At 37.6% G+C, this 20,695-nt stretch overlaps 1 protein-coding gene and 1 long non-coding RNA gene across 4 annotated transcripts in view; one reads left to right on the top strand and one right to left on the bottom strand.

Moving 5' to 3' along the window:
• Positions 1-20,695, bottom strand: part of PLEKHM3 (pleckstrin homology domain containing M3) — a 183,259-nt gene that overhangs the window by 21,094 nt on the left and 141,470 nt on the right. For both annotated transcript variants that reach the window (XM_060016203.1, XM_060016202.1), the window contains exon 7: positions 9,117-9,274. In XM_060016203.1, coding sequence (XP_059872186.1) covers positions 9,117-9,274 — 158 coding nt within the window. The remainder of the gene's footprint in view (positions 1-9,116; positions 9,275-20,695) is intronic.
• Positions 1-20,695, top strand: part of LOC132428404 (uncharacterized) — a 150,353-nt gene that overhangs the window by 70,828 nt on the left and 58,830 nt on the right. For both annotated transcript variants that reach the window (XR_011246539.1, XR_009520109.1), the window contains exon 2: positions 9,508-9,630. This is a non-coding gene — a long non-coding RNA (uncharacterized lncRNA). The remainder of the gene's footprint in view (positions 1-9,507; positions 9,631-20,695) is intronic.

Below are 20,695 nucleotides of genomic sequence, written 5' to 3'. Positions count from 1 at the left end.
GTACCATACTAACATAACTGGGTGTGAGGTATAAAGGAACTCTCTGTACTATCTTTGTGATTTTTCTGTAAATATAAAATCGTTCTAATAAAGTTTATGAAAATTTTTCAGCCTTGATCTTTGAGTCAAATGTTCAGCTAAATGAATTGTTTTATTTTAATAGATTTTAATTTTTAGGACAGTTTTAGATTTACAGAAAAATTGAGTAGATAGTACAGAGTTCCTGTATTAGTACCGCCTCTCCCTGAGTTTTCCGTATTATCAACATCTTGCATTAGTGTGGTATGTCAGTTACAATTAATGAACCAATATTGACATATTATTAACTGAAGTCTGCAGTTTAAATAAAGGTTCATTCTGTGTTGTACAGCTCTGTGAGTTTTGACAAATGTATGATGTCATGTGTGCCCTATCACAGAATCATATAGAATAATCTCACTGCCCTAAAAATTTCCTGTGCTTCACCTATTTGTCCCTCCCTACCCCCTCTCAAACCCCTGGTAATCAGTGATTTTCTTACCATCTGTATAGTTTTGCCTTTTTCAGAACATCACAGATTTGGAATCATATAGTACGTAGCCTTTTCAGATTGGCTTCTTTCACTCAATTATAGGCATTTAAGTTTCCTCCATGTCCTTTTGTGGCATAATAGCTCATTTCTTTTATCCCTGGATAACACTGCACTGTATGCCTATACCACAGTTCATTTATCCATCCACCTATTAAAGGACAACTTGGTTGTTTCCAGTTTTGGGTGATTAGGAATAAAGCTGCTATAAATACCCATGTGCAGGTTTTTATGTGAATGTAAAGGTATAAACTCATCTGTTACTTGAAGGTATATTGGGTTTTTTAAAAAAATTTTTACTTTATTCTATTTTTAACACAGCAGGTTCTTATTAGTTATCTACTTTATACATATTAGTGTATATATCTCAGCCCAATCTCCCAATTCATCCCAACACCCGCTTCCCCGCCCTGGCCCCCTGCTTTCCCCCCTTAGTGTCCATACGTTTGTTCTCTACATCTGTGTCTATTTCTCCCTTGCAAACTGGTTCATCTGTACCATTTTTCTAGATTCCACATATATGTGTTAATACACGATATTTGTTTTTCACTTTCTGACTTACTTCACTCTGTATGACAGTCTCTAGGTCCATCCACGTCTCTACAAATGACCCAATTTCATTCCTTTTTATGGCTGAGTAATATTCCATTGTATATATGTACCACATCTTCTTTATCCATTCATCTGTCGATGGGGATTTAGGTTGCTTCCGTGACCTGGCTATTGTAAATACTACTTCAATGAACATTGGCGGGCATGTGTCTTTTTGAATTACGTTTTTCTCTGGGTATATGCCCAGTAGTGGGATTGCTGGGTCATATGGTAATTCTATTTTTAGTTTTTTAAGGAACCTCCATACTGTTCTCTATAGTGGCTGTATCAATTTACATTCTCACTAACAGTGCAGGAGGGTTCCCTTTTCTTCACATCCTCTCCAGCATTTCTTATTTGTAGATTTTCTGATGATGCCCATTCTGACCAGTGTGAGGTGATACCTCACTAGAGTTTTGATTTGCATTTCTCTAATAATTAGTGAGGTTGAGCAGCTTTTTATATGCCTCTTGGCCACCTGTATGACTTCTTTGGAAAAATGTCAATTTAGGTCTTCTACCCATATTTGGATTGGGTTGTTTGTTTTCTTAATACTGAGCTGTATGAACTATTTATATATTTTGGAGATTAATCCTTTGTCTTTTGATTCGTTTGCAAATATTTTCTCCCATTCTGAGGGTTGTCTTTTCATCTTCTTTATGGTTACCTTTGCTGTGCAAAACCTTTTGAATTTCATTAGGCCCCATTTGTTTATTTTGGTTTTTATTTCCATTATTCTAGGAGGTGGGTCAAAAAAAATCTTGCTGTCATTTATGTCAAAGAGTGTTCTTCCTCTGTTTTCCACTAAGAGTTTTATAGTGTCTGGTCTTACATTTAGGTCTTTAATCCATTTTGAGTTTATTTTTGTGTATGGTGTTAGGGAGTGTTCTAATTTCATTCTTTTACATGTAGCTGTCCAGTTTTCCCAGCACCACTTATTGAAGAGACTGTCTTTTCTCCATTGTATATCCTTGCCTCCTCTGTCATAGACTAGTTGACCATAGGTGCGTGGGTTTATCTCTGGGCTTTCTACCCTGTTCCATTGATCTATATTTCTGTTTTTGTGCCAGTACCATATTGTCTTGATTACTGTAGCTTTGTAGTATAGTCTGAAGTCAGGGAGTCTGATTCCTCCAGCTCTGTTTTTTCCCCTCAAGATTGCTTTGGCTATTCGGAGTCTTTTGTGTCTCCATACAAATTAAAATTTTTTTTTTCTAGTTCTGTAAAGAATGCCATTGGTAATTTGATACGGATTGCACTGAACCTGTAGATTGATTTGGGTAGTATAGTCATTTTCACAATATTGATTCTTCCAATCCAAGAACATGGTATATCTCTCCATCTGTTTGTATCATCTGTAATTTCTTTCATCCGTGTCTTGTAGTTTTCTGAGTACAGGTCTTTTACCTCCTTAGGTAGGTTTATTCCTAGGTATTTTATTCTTTTTGTTGCAATGGTGAATGGGACTGTTTCCTTAATTTCTCTTTCTGATCTTTTGTTCTTAGTGTATAGGAATGCAAGAGATTTCTGAGCATTAATTTTGTACCCTGCAGCTTTACCAAATTCATTGATTAGCTCTGGTAGTTTTCTGGTGGTATCTTTAGGATGACCTATGTATAGTATCACATCATCTGCAAACAGTGACAGTTTTACTTCTTCTTTTCCAATTTGTATTCCTTTTATTTCTTTTTCTTCTCTGATTGCCATGGCTAGGACTTCCAAAACTATGTTGAATAAGAGTGGCGAGGGTGGACATCCTTGTCTTGTTTCTGATCTTAGAGGAAATGCTTTCAGTTTTTCACCATTGAGAATGACATTTGCTGTGGGTTTGTTGTATATGGCTTTTATTATGTTGAGGTAGGTTCCCTCTATGCCCACTTTCTGGAGAGTTTTTATCATAAATCGGTGTTGAATTTTGTCAGAAGCTTTTTTTGCATCTATTGAGATGATCATATGGTTTTTATTCTTCAATTTGTTGATATGGTGTATCACATTGATTGATTTGTGTATATTAAAGAATCCTTGCATCCCTGGAATCAATCCCACTTGATCATGGTGTATGATCCTTTTAATGTGTTGTTGGATTCTGTTTGCTAGTATTTTGTTGAGGATTTTTGCATCTATATTCATCAGTGATATTGGTCTGTAATTTTCTTTTTTTGTAGTATCTTTGTCTGATATTGGTATCAGGGTGATGGTGGCCTCATAGAATGAGTTTGGGAGTGTTCCTTCCTCTGCAATTTTTTGGAAGAGTTTGAGAAGGACGGGTGTTAGCTCTTCTCTAAATGTTTGATAGAATTCACCTGTGAAGCCATCTGGTCCTGGGCTTTTGTCTGTTGGAAGATTTTTAATCACGGTTTCAATTTCATTACTTGTGATTGGTCTGCTCATATTTTCTATTTCTTCCTGGTTCAGTCCTGGAAGGTTATACCTTTCTAAGAATTTGTCCAGTTCTTCCAGGTTGCCCATTTTATTGTCATAGAGTTGCTTGTACTAGTCTCTTATGATGCTTTATATTTCTGCAGTGTCCATTGTAACTTCTCCTTTTTCATTTCTAATTTTATTGATTTGAGTCCTCTCCCTCTTTTTATTGATGAGTCTGACTAAAGGTTTATCAATTTTGTTTATTTTCTCCAAGAACCAGCCTTTAGTTTTATTGATCTTTGCTATTGTTTTCTTTGTTTCTATTTCATTTATTTCTGCTCTGATCTTTATGATTTCTTTCCTTCTACTAACTTTGGATTTTGTTTGTTCTTCTTTCTCTAGTTCCTTTAGGTGTAAGGTTAGATTGTTTATTTGAGATTTTTCTGGTTTCTTGAAGAGAGCTTGAATTGCTATGAACTTCCCTATTAGAACTGCTTTTGCTGCATCCCATAGGTTTTGGATCATTGTGTTTTTGTTGTCATTTGTCTCTAGGTATTTTTTGATTTCCTCTTTGAATTCTTCAGTGATCTCCTGTTTATTTAGTAACATATTGTTTAACCTCCATGTGTTTGTGTTTTTTATGTATTTTTCCCTGTAATTTATTTCTAATTTCATAGTGTTGTGGTCAGAAAAGACACTTGATATGATTTCAGTTTTCTTAAATTTACGGAGGCTTGATCTGTGACCCAAGATGTGATCTATCCTGGAGAATGTTCCCTGTGCACTTGAGAAGAAAGTGTAATCTGCTGTTTTCGGATGGAATGTCCTATAAATATCAATTAAATCTATCTGGATTATTGTGTCATTTAAAGCTTGTGTTTCCTTATTTATTTTCATTTTGGATGATCTTTCCATTGGTGAAAGTGGGTGTTAAAGTCCCTTACTATTATTGTGTTACTGTTGATTTCCCCTTTTATGGCTGTCAGCACTTGCCTTATGTATTGAGGTGCTCCTATGTTGGGTGCGTATATGTTTATAATGGTTATATGTTCTTCTTGGATTGATCCCTTGATCATTATGTAGTGTCCTTCCTTGTCTCTTGTAACATTCTTTATTTTAAAGTCTATTTTATCTGATATGAGTATTGCTACTCCAGCTTTGTTTTGATTTCCATTTGCATGGAATATCTTTTTCAGTCCCCTCACTTTCAGTCTGTATGTGATCCTAGGTCTGAAGTGAGTCTCTTGTGGATAGCATATATATGGGTCTTGTTTTTGTATCCATTCAGCAAGCCTCTGTCTTTTGCTTGGAGCATTTAATCCATTCACATTTAAGGTAATTGTCAACATGTATGTTCCTATTATCATTTTCTTAATTGTTTTGGGTTTGTTTTTGTAGGTCCTTGTCTTGTGTTTCCCACTTAGAGAAGTTCCTTTAGCATTTGTTGTAGAGCTGGTTTGGTGCTGCTGAATTCTCTTCGCTTTTGCTTGTCTGTAAAGCTTTTGATTTCTCTGTCAAATGTGAATGAGATGCTTGCTGGGTAGAGTAAACTTGGTCGTACGTTCTTCCTTTTCATCACTTTAAATATATCGTGCCACTCCCTTCTGGCTTGTAGAGTTTCTGCTGAGAAATCAGCTGTTAACCTTATGGGAGTTCCCTTGTATGTTATTTCTCATTTTTCCCTTGTTGCTTTTAATAATTTTTCTTTGTCTTTAATTTTTGTCAATTTGATCACTATGTGTCTTAGCGTGTTTCTCCTTGGGTTTATCCTGCCTGTGACTCTCTGCACTTCCTAGGTTTGGGTGGCTATTTCCTTTCCCATGTTAGGGAAGTTTTCGACTATAATCTCTTCAAGTATTTTCTGGGGTTCTTTCTCTCTCTCTTTTCCTTCTGGGACCCCTACAATGTGAATATTGGTTTATTTAATGTTGTCCCGGAGGTCTCTTAGGCTGTCTTCATTTCTTTTCATTCTTTTTTCTTTATTCTGTTCTGCAGCAGTGAATTCCACCATTCTGTCTTCCAGGTCACTTATCTGTTCTACTGCCTCAGTTATTGTGCTATTGATTCGTTCTAGTGTATTTTTTCATTTCAGTTATTTTATTGTTTATCTGTTTGTTCTTTAATTCTTCTAGGTCTTTGTTAAACATTTCTTGCATCTTCTCGATCTTTGCCTCCATTCTTTTTCTGAGGTCCTGGATCATCTTCACTATCATTATTCTGAATTCCTTTTCTGGAAGGTTGCTTATCTTCACTTCATTTAGTTGTTTTTCTGGGGTTTTATCTTGTTCCTTCATCTGGTACATAGTCCTCTGCCTTTTCATTTTGTCTTTCTTTCTGTGAATGTGGTTTTCATTCCACAGGCTGCAGGATTGTAGTTCTTCTTGCTTCTGCTGTCTCTGAAGGTATACTGTTAATCTTCTAATATGTAGGTATTTTCCAGGTATCTTTCTGTTATGAAATACTAGTTTAATTTCATTATGGTCTGAGAACATACTTTGCATAATTTTTATTCTTTAAAATTTGTCCAGATGTGTTTTATGGCCCAAAATATGGTCTCTCTTGGTAAATATTCCATGTGAACTTGAGAAGAATGCAAATTCTGTTGTTGTTGGATGAACCACATGAATTGACATGGATGTCAATTAGATTCACTTGGTTGATAGTGCTTTTCAGTTTAACTATATGCTCACTGATTTTCTGCCTACTGGATCTATCAGTTACTGATAGAGTGGTGGTGAAGTCTGTAACTATAATAGTGTATATATATAAATAGAACAGTGAATTCATCTGTTTCTCCATGTAGTTCTATCAGTTTTTGTCTGATGTATTTTGACTCTTTGTTCATACACACTAAGGATTGTTATGTCTTTTTGAAGAATCGACCCCATTATCATTATTGTAATGCCCCTCTTTATCACTGTGTAAAGGATGGTATTATTTCTTTAAATATTCAACAAAATTCACCAGTGAAGCCATCCAACTGTTTCATGGGAAGATTTAAAGTAATTTAAGATTACTATTTCAATTTCTTGTAGGTCTATTCATATTTCTATTTCTTCTTGAGTCAGTTTTGGTAACTTGTCTTTCCAGAAATTTATCCATTTTATCTAAGTTGTCTAACTTGTTGGCATGAAGTTGTTTATACTATCTCTTTAAAATTTTTTAAATTGCTGTATGCTTTTTCATTACTGATTTTGGGAATCCATGTCTTCTCTCTTAATTTCTTGGTCAGCCTACCTAAAGGGTTATCAAGTTTGTTGATATATTTTTAAAAAATATTTATTTATTTTTGGCTGAGTTGGGTCTTAGTTGCAGCACACGGGATCTTTTGTTGTGGTGCATGGGAGCCAGAGTGCATGGGCTCTGTAGTTGTGGCTCACAGGCTCCAGAGTGCGAGGGCTCTGCAGTTTCGGCATGTGGGCTCACTAGTTATGGCTCATGTGTTCAGTAGTTGTGGTGCACAGGCTTAGTTGCCCTGTGGCGTGTGGGATGTTTGTTAGTCCCCCAACCAGGGATCGAACCTGCATCCCCTGCATTGGAAGGCGGATTCTTAACCATTGGACCACCAGGGAAGTCCCTGTTGATCTTTTCAAAGAACTAATTTGTGGTTTCATCAATCTACTGCTTTTCTGTTTTTTACTTCATTGATATCTGCTCTAATCTTTATCCTTTCCTTCCTCCTGCTTGCTTTGGATTTATTTTGCTCTTCATTATCTCATTTCTTAAAGTGGAATTTTAGATTATTAATTTGAGAACTTCTTTTCTGATATAGGTGTTTATAGCCATAAATTTCACTCAGAGCACTACTTTAGCTGCATTCCATACATTTTGATATTTTGTATTTCATTTTCATTCATTTACAAATATTTTTAAAATTTCTCTTGTGGTGGATTTCTTCTTTGACCCATGAGTTTTTAGAGTGTATTATTTAATTTCCAAATATTTTGGGGTTTCCCAGGTTTTTTTTTTCTACTGGATATCTTAATTCCATGTGTCAGAGAACATATTTGGTATGGTTTCAATCTTTTTAAATTTACTGAGACTTCTTTTATGGCCCAGAATATATGGTTTATTCAGTTGGAAGCATTTTTTAAATTTAATGTTTATTTTTTTATTAAATATTTTTATTGCAGTATAATTCACTCTTTTAAAGCATAAAATTCACTGCTTTTTATTGTATTCACAAGACTGTGTAACCATCACCATTATCTAATTCTAGAACATTTTCATCACTCCCAAAAGAAATCCATACCCATTAGTAGTTACTCCCTTTTCCCCTTTCACCAAGCTCTAGGCAACTACTAATCTACTTTCTATCTCTATGGATTTGCCTATTTGGAACACTTCCTATAAATGGAACATATGTGGCCTTTTGTGTCTGGTTTCTTGCACTCAGCATAATGTTTTCAAGGTTCATCCACGTTGCAGCATATACTTCATTCCTTTTTAGGCTGAATAATATTCCACTGTGGGTATATGTCACATTTTGTTTATCCAGTAATCAGCTGATAGGCATTTATATTGTTTCTAGTTTTTGGTTATTATCAATACTGTTGCTACGAGCATTTGTATACAAGTTTTTGTATGGTATACATTTTTAGAAGTATATAATCTTTAGATTATTAGCTAAATACCTGTACTCAGGAAACTGGAGGCTGGAGTGTGTGCATGTGTGTGTGTGTGGGTCTTGTGTTTATGTGTCTTGTCTTTCTGTGTGTGGGGCCTGGATGTTTACAAATAGCCTCTGCATTTGAGAAGAGGCCAGAAGGGCTGAGTCAACTCTTAATATCTTAGCTCTACTACACATGCTTCAACCCTCCCTGGCTATGTGCCTCACCTTCTATTCTGAACCACAGAATAAGTGAGCCCAGCAGGGTGGGAAATGAGCCGTGACATTCATGCCCAAAGAAGCCAGTGCACATACATACAATGTATACTTCTGTTATGCTTTTGGGATGAAAGGAAATGTGATATGCATCATTTTATGACTCAGTAAAAGTGACAGGAAAAACCCCGCTCTTAGGCTGGGGAAAAAATCGTCCATCAATCAATGGAAGTGACGATACCCAAATATTACTTTGGTTAGAAAAATAATCCCACGTGAACTCCCACTTTTCTGTCCTTTGGGTCCTAAAACTTTCATCACTACACTGCAGTGCATTTATGCAGAAGAGCATGTGGTGAGCCAGAGGGCTGTTCATCAGTGTCCTCTGGTTTTCTTCCTAGTGGCCAATCCAGTTTTGGTCTTCCTCTGCGACTGTGATTTCCATTGCCTATCACTTGACCTGGGATGGTTGTGAGGATTCTTCCTTCCCCATCTTCATTCTAAAATTGAATCTGAACATTCTTTGTTACCTAATAATGCAGAGCTAGGCTATGCAACTTTGTTACCTCATTCTGGATAAAGGTAGCAAGATGAGTTGGAAATAAATATAGGAAACCAAAGGGTTAAAAATGATCTCCAGGAATAAGGGAAATCTGATACAGAGGACGAGACAGATACAGTACTCAACTAAAAGCTGGCCGGCTCTGGCCCAATAACACTGCATGTGACATATTCAGGTATACTTTTATAAGACAAGAGATTGTGTACCTGCTTGTTGAAATATCCTCAAAAGGGTAGAGGATCTCTCCATTGTTACAGATTTCACAGATGAACCCCTTCTGGCTACAAAGACTGCAGCTGTACACATGTGAGGCGGCAAATTTAATGACCTTGCCCAAGAACGGAGCCAGCTTTCCCTCTATCACCTGCAGAAAGAGAAATGGAACAGGGAAGAAGCAAATTTGTTGAGAAGTCTTGCAGATGCAGGAGGAATTCCTTTCCTTTACACAACAGGAAAACCTCTAATTATAATTTCTCAGCAACTCTGAGAAAGAAAAGACATAGTATTTTCACTCCAAAAGAACTCTCTGGCTTAAACCACTGGAGGTTGGAAAATGAAGATGTTGAAATTTCTTTCGTATTCCTCTTTTTTTTGTAGTGTGCTGTAGAGGACTGAGGACCAACAAATGGGGAACCCTACTTTCACAGACTAACTTGACAGTTATCGTGCGGTATAAGAGCAGTGTGGTCGATTTCCCAAAATAGACTGAAAACATATAGGGTAAGTACTAATGTAGTATTTTATGTTGTACATGCAATAATATCTGTTTTCTGATGAGTTAATAGAATAGTTTTTTCTCTATCTCCCCTAAGAACATGTAACAAATGTGGAAAATAGGTTTCTCTTGCTGCTGATAATTATAAGAATACACAGAAGCTGCAATTTGGCAGTCTGAGTGCTATATTTAGCCTCAAGATTTAAAAAAAAATCTTTTAGTGTTTAAAAGAAAATAAGCCAATTTAATAATTGGAAGGTTTCACATAAAATTCCAGATTTTTGGCTTCTTTTGGAAAATCATTAGATCTGGAAAAACTAGGCCTGAATTCCAACACGATGATGATCCCAGCTGTGAGTAGAGGCTGCTTGCTCCTGCCGAGGCACGTGCTCTTCAACTGACACTTGTCCCCGTGAGGCCACAGTGTCTTGAGTCTGCCTGCCTCCCACAGTCCCCTCACCTGCTGGCCTGCAAACATCCGTGAGTTTGGAGCCAATGGTCCATCAGAGCCCTCCTCACTTAACTAATACTGCACGGGCTTCAAAGACTTTGGCAGTTCATACACTAACAAGATAAAATTTGCCTTTATTTCTTTCTCATTGATGCATATGCATATGCATGCTGATTTTGATATAAGAAAAAAACGAAGATTAAATTTAATTTGGAAAGAGCTAGAAATGGATACTTTCAAGTGAATCACAGTTAAAATGATAATTTTACATAAAAATAACATCTGAGAGCAGTAAATCATATTTAAAGAGATATAAGAAGGCCAAGGTGAACAAATAGTAATAGCTGATAATACAAAAAAGACTACAAGTAATGTAATAATGTATTTTGCAATTTCTTTACACTAACAATGAAATATGTGAAAGAGAATGTAAACAAGCAATCCCTTTTAAAGTCACATCAAAAATAAAATAAAATGCTTAGGAATAAACCCCACCTAGGAGGTGAAAGACTTACATACTGAGAACTACAAAACCTTAATAAAGGACACTGAAGATGATTCAAAGAAATGGAAAGCTATCCCATGCTCTTGGATTGGAAGAATTAATATTGTTAAAATGACAATACTACCCAAAGGATTTGGGTACTACAAAGCTACAGTATTCAAAACAGCATGGTATTGGCACAAAAACAAACATATGGATCAATGGAACAGAATAGAGAGCCCAGAAGTAAACCCACACACCTACGGTCAATTAATCTTCAACAAAGGAGGCAAGAATATACAATGGGGAAAAGACAGTCTCTTCAGCAAGTGGTGCTGGGAAAGTTGGACAGCTGCATGCAAATCAACGAAATTAGAACACACCCTCACACCATACACAAAAATAAATGCAAAATGACTTAAAGACTTAAATATAAAACATGACACCATAAAACTCCTAGATGAGAACACAGGCAAAAACATTCTCTGACATAAATCGTACCAATGTTTTCTTAGGTCAGTCTCCCAAGGCAACAGAAATAAAAGCAAAAGTAAACAAGTGGTACCTAATCAAACTTATAAGCTTTTGCACAACAAATGAAACCATAAACAAAATGAAAAGACAACCTATGGACTGGGAGAAAATATTTGCAAATGATGCGACCAACAAAGGCTTAATTTCCAAAATATACAAACAGCTCATACAACTCAAAAAAAACAAAAACAAAACCCAATCAAAAAATGGGCAGAAGATCTAAACATACATTTCTCCAAAGAAGACATACAGATGGCCAATAGGCACATGAAAAGATGCTCATCATCGCTAATTATTAGAGAAATGCAAGTCAAAACTACATTGAGGGACCATGTTACACCAGTCAGAATGGCCATCACTAAGAAGTCTACAAATAACAAATGCTGGAGAGGGTGTGGAGAAAAATATCCTGTGATAAACTATAATGAAAAAGAATATATATATGTAAAACTGAATTAACACAACATTGTAAATCAACTATACTTCAATAAAATTTTAAAAAATTAATAATGTATTTTGCAAAAAATCAAGCTATACATAATACTGGAGATAAAAACTAAAGTGGTTTATGAACATCACTATTGAATAATCTCATGATGTTTTAAAAATGAATATAATGGTTAAATCTAGGGAAGGGAACAAGTTGGAAAAGCACGTCTTTCACCTTGTATATGGTTGTTTTGGCATTTTTAAAAGCAATGTATATTATTTTTGTATTGATGCAGAAATGGAACAGAAGAACCAGGTTTACTACTTTATAAGGGTGTTGTTTTTTTTCTTAATAAAGGGGGTAGAAATTATGCTGGCTTTTTTTCTTTTTTTTGAGTCAAGCAAGCACATTTTCCACCATTTTAAAATTTATTCTCCTCCCCATTACCTTTAAAAAGCCATAGATAAGACCTCCTTTTATTTATGTTTTCTCAAGGACCATTAACTCCAATCAACCCCAGGAAAGTGTGTTCCTAATAGCAACACATGATATACACTTTCTAAGAAATAACCACTACCAAATCATATACCCAACGGGGTTATTTATAAATTGTGGTAACAATACTTTAGCTGAGTTTTGTTTTACTTATTTTACTCTTTTCTAAACAACCAAAGTTAATGACACATTCAAAGAGAGGCACTAACAAACTATAGTCCATTTAGGGGAAAACATCAGGATATAGAACTCACCTGGTCTGGAAACCAGGTGAGTAAAGGTTGTTTTAAGGAACTGAGGATGAGAAGAGAACACCTTAAGGAAGACATGAGAGTTATCATCTAGGATCTAAAAGAGAAGACTGGGGCATCTTGTACATAAAGTTTTTCTTTATCTAGAAGATTTTCTTGGTACAAAGCGTAAGGGGTATGAACATTTTGAAGGCTTTTGAAATATTTCACCAAATTTACAGTGCCAGTTATTTTTATTTATTCCTATCTGGATATTTTAATAAGCTTTTAAAAATTAATTTGGGAATTGATATCTTCACAACATTTAGTCTCCCTATCTCCATTTTATTAAATCTTCATTTATTAATAATACAAATTTGTTTTTTTCCTTTGTATAAGCCACTGACTTTTTTTTAATTTAATTTTATTTTTTATACAGCAGGTTCTTATTAGTTATCCATTTTATACATATTAGTGTATACATGTCAATCCCAGTCTCCCAATTCATCCCACAACCCCCACCCCACCACCCCTCTTGGTGTCCATACGTTTGTTCTCTACATTTGTGTCTCACTTTCTGCCCTGCAAACCGGTTCATCTGTACCATTTTTCTAGATTCCACATATATGCATTAATACATGATATTTGTTTTGCTCTTTCTGACTTAACTTCAATCTGTATGACAATCTCTAGGTCCATCCACGTCTCTACAAATGACCCAATTTTGTTCCTTTTTATGGCTGAGTAATATTCCATTGTATATATGTACCACATCTTCTTTATACAGTCATCTGTCGATGGGCATTTAGGTTGCTTCCTTGTCCTTGCTATTGTAAATAGTGCTGCAGTGAACACTGGGGTGCATGTGTCTTTTTGAATGATGTTTTTCTCTGGGTATATGCCCAGTAGTGGGATTGCTGGGTCATATGGTAATTCTATTTTTAGTTTTTTAAGGAACCTCCATACTGTTCTCCATAGTGTAAGCCACTCACAGTTGTTATTTAAGTTATTTTAAGGTTAAACTTTTGTATAATATTTTTTCTTATCAGCTATTGCTGGTGTATTAGAATATACTGATATTTGTGTCCATCTCATATACTATATTACTAAATGTGCATGAATGCCTATCATTTTTAGGTGATTCTTTTGGGTTTTCTGAAGGAAATAATCTGGTCCCTTCCTTTCATGTTTTATGTCTTATTGCATCATGCAGCACTCCTAAAACAATATTAAATAATAATGGTGTTAGTGGACAGTCTTGTTATTTCAGTGAAATCAAACTATATAGAGTCTACAGTGAATGATTCATTTTCTTCATCAAACACACATCTTGTCATGCACCACATTCTATTGATTCCCTTTCTCTTTTTATTTAATTATTTATTTATCTGTAAAAATTTATTTATTTATTTTTGGCTGGGTTGGGTCTTCGTTGCTGCACGTGGGCTTTCTCTAGTTGTGGCGAGCAGCGGCTACTCTTCATTGCGGTGTGCAGGCCTCTTATTGTGGTGGCTTCTCTTGTTGCAGAGCATGGGCTCTTGGTGTGTGGGCTTCAGTAGTTGTGGCTCGTGGGCTCTAGAGTGCAGGCTCAGTAGTTGTGGCGCACGGGCTTAGTCGCTCCGCAGCATGTGGGATCTTCCCGGACCAGGGCTCAAACCCGTGTCCCCTGCATTGGTAGGTGGATTCTTAACCACTGTGCCACCAGGGAAGCCCCTCTCTTTCTCTTTTTTAAATAACAGCTTTATTGATATATAGTTCACATAACATGTAATTAACCTATTTAGAGTCTACACTCGAACATGTTTTAGTTTATTCAGAGTTGTGTACATTTCATCAACTTTTCCCCAAATCCCCATACCCATTAGCAGTCACTAGTGTTTTCTCCCTAACCCATCCCCCAAGCCCTAGGCAACCAATAATCTTTCTGTCTCTATAGATTTACCTACTCTGGATATTTCATGTAAATAGAATAATATGTGGTCTTTTATGACTGGCTTCTTTCACTTAGCATAAGTTTCAAGGTTCACATTGATTCTCTTTTAAATGTCTCTAGTGTAAGTCTTTTTCCCATCCTATCTCAAGCTTTTATCACCCCTCTCTAGATTAATGAAATAATCTTCCGGTTTTATTTCTGGATAATCGTCTTTTTCCTTTGATCCATCCAGCATATATACTAGTCAGTTTTAGACATCACTTTCATTGTGTGTCATCTCTTCCCTCAAACCTTTGGTTGAATTCTTATTTTATCATTGGTAAAAACTCTTCATTCGTTCATGTCAGAAAATTACATTGAGTTACTATTCTCAGTTACTGATACAAGTGTGAACTAGACAAAACTGCAGCTTACATTTTGCCTGGTATATGAGTGTCTCCATAAGCTGATGCCACACCATCTATCCAAATTCATTTTCCGTTTCTTCATATGTATGTTCCATTGCGAGGAAAGTTTCCCCGGTGTAGAATATGCTTGTTCTTGCTCCTGTGCCTTCACCCATGTGTTTCCTCTACTTTCCTTTCACTTCCTCTCTTAACACTTGTTTAAACTTCACCCAGGCTTTAAGGCTCAGATCTATTCTGGCGTGATCTGGAGAGCCATCTCTGGCTACTTCACTTGCCATGGATCTCTTGTGCTTCATATAATTTATTTTTACATCACGTAATTTAATATAAATCGATGTTCCTTTGTATTTTTTTGCTATTGTTTAACATGTGATTGTTTTGCTTGTCCAACTATAGACTGAAAATATAAAAATGGAGATACCACCTATAAAATGGTGATTTTACCTATAAAAGTATAATGGTGACTTTACCTATACAAATGGCAGTTTTATACGGAGCAACCTAAGAGAGTGTAAATCGGCAGGCACCTAAGTTCCTGATGACTGCCTGAGGATGCTTTCCAGTCTTCTTCCTTGGCTGTAGCAGTCATAGCTTTGTGCTACTGTTGTGTCACAACATTTTGAATCATTCTGCTGTGTGATTTAGGGAGGAGCACGGAGAACACATGGACTTGGTGGCAGTTCAGCTCTTCAGAGACCCTTTCTGCTTCTTTATACTTGAGTAACTGCTCTTCCTATTTGTCAGCTGAGGTTCAGGGCCATGTTCCAAAGGGCTGAAGCTGCTGGAAGTTTTTCCTCCAGAAAAGTGAGGTAATATTCTCTAAGTTTATTTTAGAATTGACAAAGATTTCTTTAATATTATAGAAAGAAAAACTTTACACTGATACATTTCAAGGGGTAAAGGTATATTTGGAAGGTTTAAATCTTGTCTTTGAATATCACAACTAGCAGCACTGGGAAGCTCTTCCGGCTTCTGGTCTAGAGGTTTCATCACTAAGAGAAGCAGGCTCCAGGTGTGACATTTCCTAGGGTTCTTTTTAAAAAGCAGATATATCTTGGGATAACTACTTAAAAAGAAATCAAGTGTCTTGCCTCCCACCATCTCCTCCTGCCCTCAAGAATCGTGCTTTTCCCTCCTACTTCCTAGCCATCTTGGTGGAGACTTAAGGTTCGGACCATATATCACAAACAATAGGAAGATGGCAGCCTCAAAGAAGACCAAAGCCCAAGGAGCCCCTCTTTTTCACTCTTTTTTTTCCTGGTCACAGGTTAATATAACTTTATATGAGTCCATCACAAGTCACAAGGCCATTCATCTTTTTTTTTTTTTTTGCGGTGCGCGGGCCTCTCAACTGTCGTGGCCTCTCCCGTTGCGGAGCACAGGCTCAGCACGCGCAGGCTCAGCGGCCATGGCTCACGGGCCCAGCCGCTCCGCGGCATGTGGGATCCTCCCGGACCGGGGCACTAACCCGTGTCCCCTGCCTCGGCAGGCGGACTCTCAACCACTGCGCCACCAGGGAAGCCCTAAGGCCATTCATCTTTAGCGTTAGAAGGCTGATAGTTTCCGTTAACCAGGTGGTCATTTGGATATGCTGTAGGTGCTAGTGAAACAGACCTCTGAGATGAGGTTTGGTTATCCCTGGTTTAGTTATTTTCCCCAAAGTGTCTCTCTACGTGAACAAAATCATGACAAAGTAATTAGCAGAAAACACATGTAGCTCTTTGTCCATCTCCTCAGTCTCCCTCACCTTTTCTGTATACCAAATTGCCTTATATCTTTGAGAAAAGGCATATGTCCAAAATAGGGTGAAAGAGTTTGTTTCTGTTTTCCATTAAACTTAATTTCTTGTATTAAGGAAAATCCTAGTCTGATTCACTTAATTTGGGAGTGTTGCATATATGACTATTCCAGAGGTATCATACTGACCTGGTGTTCAAAGAATGCACACTTCCGTTTGTAACTTAAAATTGTGTCCTTTTATTGCACTGTAGGATAAAGACAAAATGCACTATCAAGCTGGTATCTTAAAGATTTTTCTATCTTTGTCTTTTGCAGTCTCTCTACAAATTCTTTTCACTCTATCATTTCAGGTACTTCTAGAACTCAAGGAATAGTCAAATTTATCACTCTCCATGATCCAGCTAACTGACAAATCTACCAAATATGCTTATGCTTCTTGTGTGACAGCAGCCCATGAAAGCTGCCTGGTCGAACTTCCAGCTCAGGGATACACACATTTTCCCCCCTCTTCTATTCTGGTCAAGATGGTCAGCATTGGAATTTGAGGCCTATGGCTTTCTTGCAGACTAAGACAACAGACTTTATTTGATTTGCTTTCTTGCAGACCAATCGAAAATTACAATTAAGTTAAAAAATAACCTAGTGCTGCCTTCTCCAAACCACAGTTTCAGAAACAGCTGCTTATTACTCATGTGTGGCACCAGGAAATTGCAGTGTCATGTTCAAGGTCTGTAGCCAATAGAAATCTGTGGGATTGGGAAAAGGGCACAAATGATTCTTTTATGTCTGTTACCTTCACTCCCTCAGCACCACCACAAAATTCAAAATCTACAGGGGGAGAGGGACAGAGCACTGGGGACTTGGACAAGAAACAAGAAAGAAAAAGCTCTTTCTCATTGAATTTATGCATCGACGAATTCCTTCCCCCTGATTTGTCAAGTTACCTTCCATTTCAATACAGGCATTCCTCAGCCATTGTGTAACATCTAGATTCTGGACAACTGTTGGCAATACGTTGATGAAGAGGGCTGCTGCACTTGACAAATGGCCCCTCCTCTGAAAGTCTAACCAAAAGACCCCATTCATGTTAAATAAAGCCACCTGCCACTCACTAGTAACAAGCTAGCCTGGTTACTAGTAGAAGAATCAAAATTGTCACGCATTGTAAAATGATTTCAAATATAATTTAGGTTGCATTTGCTTGGCCAGAGGACTATGAAAGGCTGCACTCACTATTTTCTCTCTGAGTGTCATTTCTCAGCATTAACAGGTGGGGACAGTGACGTCTAGTGATCTAGGCCAGGTGAGTTCCTGGAGAGGTAAGAAAAACAGCCTATGGAGTCTGCCCAAGTTTGAAAACCTAAACCACAGCAATAATATTCTGAGTTCTCATTCAATTCTAAATTTCACTTTTTTTTTTAAATGGACGTATAACATTATATTAGTTTCAGGTGTACAATGTCATGATTCGATAGTTGTATACACTGTAAAGTGATCACCACAGTAAGTCTAGTTAACTAAATTTTACTCCTTTTAATAATAAATTCTTAAAAATAGAAAATAAAAAGCATACTACCACATTATTTTTCTCAAAAATAGAAAATAAAAAGCATAGGGAATTTTCTTATTTCAAAAAGTTTGTTAAAACCGCATTTCCCCGTAATTAGCCTTTGAGCTCCTTATCATGGCTTAATGCTGGGATGTTTGTATATAAACAGAAAACGGTGTCTTCTCTAATTAGCTGCTCCACACCCTTCTTTTTCCATTATGGGACTGTTCTAACAGGACTAAGATTTTGGCTAATCAAATACTTCACTGAGGGTGGATTATGATGTCACCAATTAGCTCTTATCTGATCCTCTCCCAAAGGTGACAATTTCTACTTAGATATTGGAAACTATGTGATAATTTAATCTGGGTTATCTGGGTTAGTATAATTGGGTAGATCTGTAAGTGGTCATCACCATTCCTATCAAATTATATTTTGCTTCCTGATGGAAACTATCTCAGGGAATAAAAGATAAACGAATTTCAATTTTCTCCAATGGCTGAATGGTAAAGCTGAGCCCAAGAACATAAATTTCTTATTCACAAAAGTATACGGGGGGACTTCCCTTGTGGTGCAATGGTTAAGAATCAGCCTGCCGGGGTTACCCTGGTAGCGCAGTGGTTAAGAATCCACCTGCCAATGCAGGGGACACGGGTTCGAGCTCTGGTCCAGGAAGATCCCACATGCCGTGGAGCAACTAAGCCCGTGAGCCACAACTACTGAGCCTGTGCTCTAGAGCCCACAAGCCACAACTACTGAACCTGCATACAACTACTAAAGCCTGTGTGCCTAGACCCGTGCTCTGCAACGAGAGAAGCCACTCCAATGAGAAGCCTGAGCACCGCAACGAAGGGTAGCCCCTGCTCACCACAACTGCCCACGCATAGCAACAAAGACTCAACACAGCCAAAATAAATAAATTAATTAATTAAAAAAAAAAAAGAATCCACCTGCCAGTGCAGGGCACACAGGTTCAAGCCCTGGTCCAGGAAGATCCCACATGCTGCAGAGCAACTAAGCCCATGCGCCACAACTATTGAGCTTGTGCTCTAGAGCCTGTGAGCCACAACTACTGAGCCTGTGTGCCTAGAACCCATGCTCTGCAACAAGAGAAGCCACCGCAGTGAGAAGCCTACATATCACAACAAAGAGTAGCCCCTGCTCGCCACAACTAGAAAAGTCTGCACGCAGCAATGAAGACCCAACACAGCCATAAATAAATAAATTTATTTTTTTTTAAATATATATATATATACAGGAAGGGGCCTATTTCAGTTTTTCTGCACTATGGAAAGTGCCTCAAGGGGTGTGGCCTCTTGAAGCCACAACCTCATGAAACTTCAGTAGAAGCATTTGCAAACAGTAAGTACAATTACGTGGCCCACATATTCTGAGCCCCAAAGCAGGCCACATGGTCTCATATAAGTGCATGAGTATTATTTAGGGGAAAATAGATTAAAATATTTTAAATCGAGACAGTTCCAGAAAATTCTCATGGTATGGTCAGCAGAATCTTACTCCTCTATTGAGTTAATTAGCTATGTGTCGAAAATAAATCGTATTTAGGTCTCTACTATTCATTTTGGCCCTAGTTATGTCATTATTACTCATTGAATAGTAAACAAGGAAAGGCTCTAAGTGGTTTCCTTAACTCAGCTTCCTTACTTAATATATGAGAGAACTAAGGCCAAGAGAGGTGATGTGAGCTGTCTAAGATCACCCAGCTGGGCTATGTCAGATACCTGTCCACCCCCTTAAGCACCCTGCACTACTCTAGGAAGGGGCCTTTCTGAGGGCATCTAGGGTCAGAGCGCAGCCCGAGAATCCTGAGGTCACTGGATGCCCACTGATCCACCATATAGAAATGGAGGACTTCTAAACTGACTCAGTCCCTGCCTGGAAACAAGATGCACAGTCTGGTCCAGGTTTACTCCCACAGTCCTGATCTGAACTGGATTTGTCTTTGGCTTATGTAAAGATTTATTGTCCAACATGCTTACTACTTGTATGAAAATTCTCTTAAGTGGTCACATCTTGTGTATGATTCTTATTATTGAGTGAATGACTGGGAAATTCATCGATTAAAGTAACATGAAATTCTGTGACGAAAATGGACTTAACATCAACTTAAACCCTAGGCTATTTACCAAAACTAGAGAAGTAATTTAATTAAAGGAAGAAGCAACTACAGCTGGAAAAAACCAAAGCAAAACAAGCAAGTCCCCGAATGCATGTATGTGGGAGAAATTGAAGAAATACAGCTTTTCAAGAGAGGACCTGAGTAGAGGCCAATGGAGGACATCTTAACAGAAAAACAACAAAAGACCCCATGTTTAAAGGGATAGAGAAATAGAGGAGAAATAGGAGCAGTATTCCCTGATCATCTAAGGGAATGACCCACTAAGGGTTAGGAGAGACATAAAAGGCAGAAAGAAGGGAAGAAGTACAGAAAGGGTGGAGTTTAAAAAAAAAAAAGTTAAAGAAAAGGGAAAAGCGGGCTTCCCTGGTGGCACAGTGGTTGAGAGTCCGCCTGCCGATGCAGGGGACACGGGTTCGTGCCTCGGTCTGGGAAGATCCCACATGCCGCGGAGCGGCTGGGCCCGTGAGCCATGGCCGCTGAGCCTGCACGTCCAGAGCCTGTGTTCCGCAACGGGAGAGGCCACAACAGTGAGAGGCCCGCGTACCGCAAAAAAAAAAAAAAAAGAAAAGGGAAAAGCAATTCAGATGATCACAAAGAGGGAAAAAAAAAAAAAAAGGATTGAAGCCGATTTAGATCTGAAATGGGAGCTAGACATCTTGGCTTCTATTCTCAGTTTT

Source organism: Delphinus delphis, chromosome 7 (assembly GCF_949987515.2).
Source record: "Delphinus delphis chromosome 7, mDelDel1.2, whole genome shotgun sequence".
Classification (NCBI taxonomy): domain Eukaryota; kingdom Metazoa; phylum Chordata; class Mammalia; order Artiodactyla; family Delphinidae; genus Delphinus; species Delphinus delphis.
This window is presented reverse-complemented; position numbering and strand designations above follow the sequence as displayed.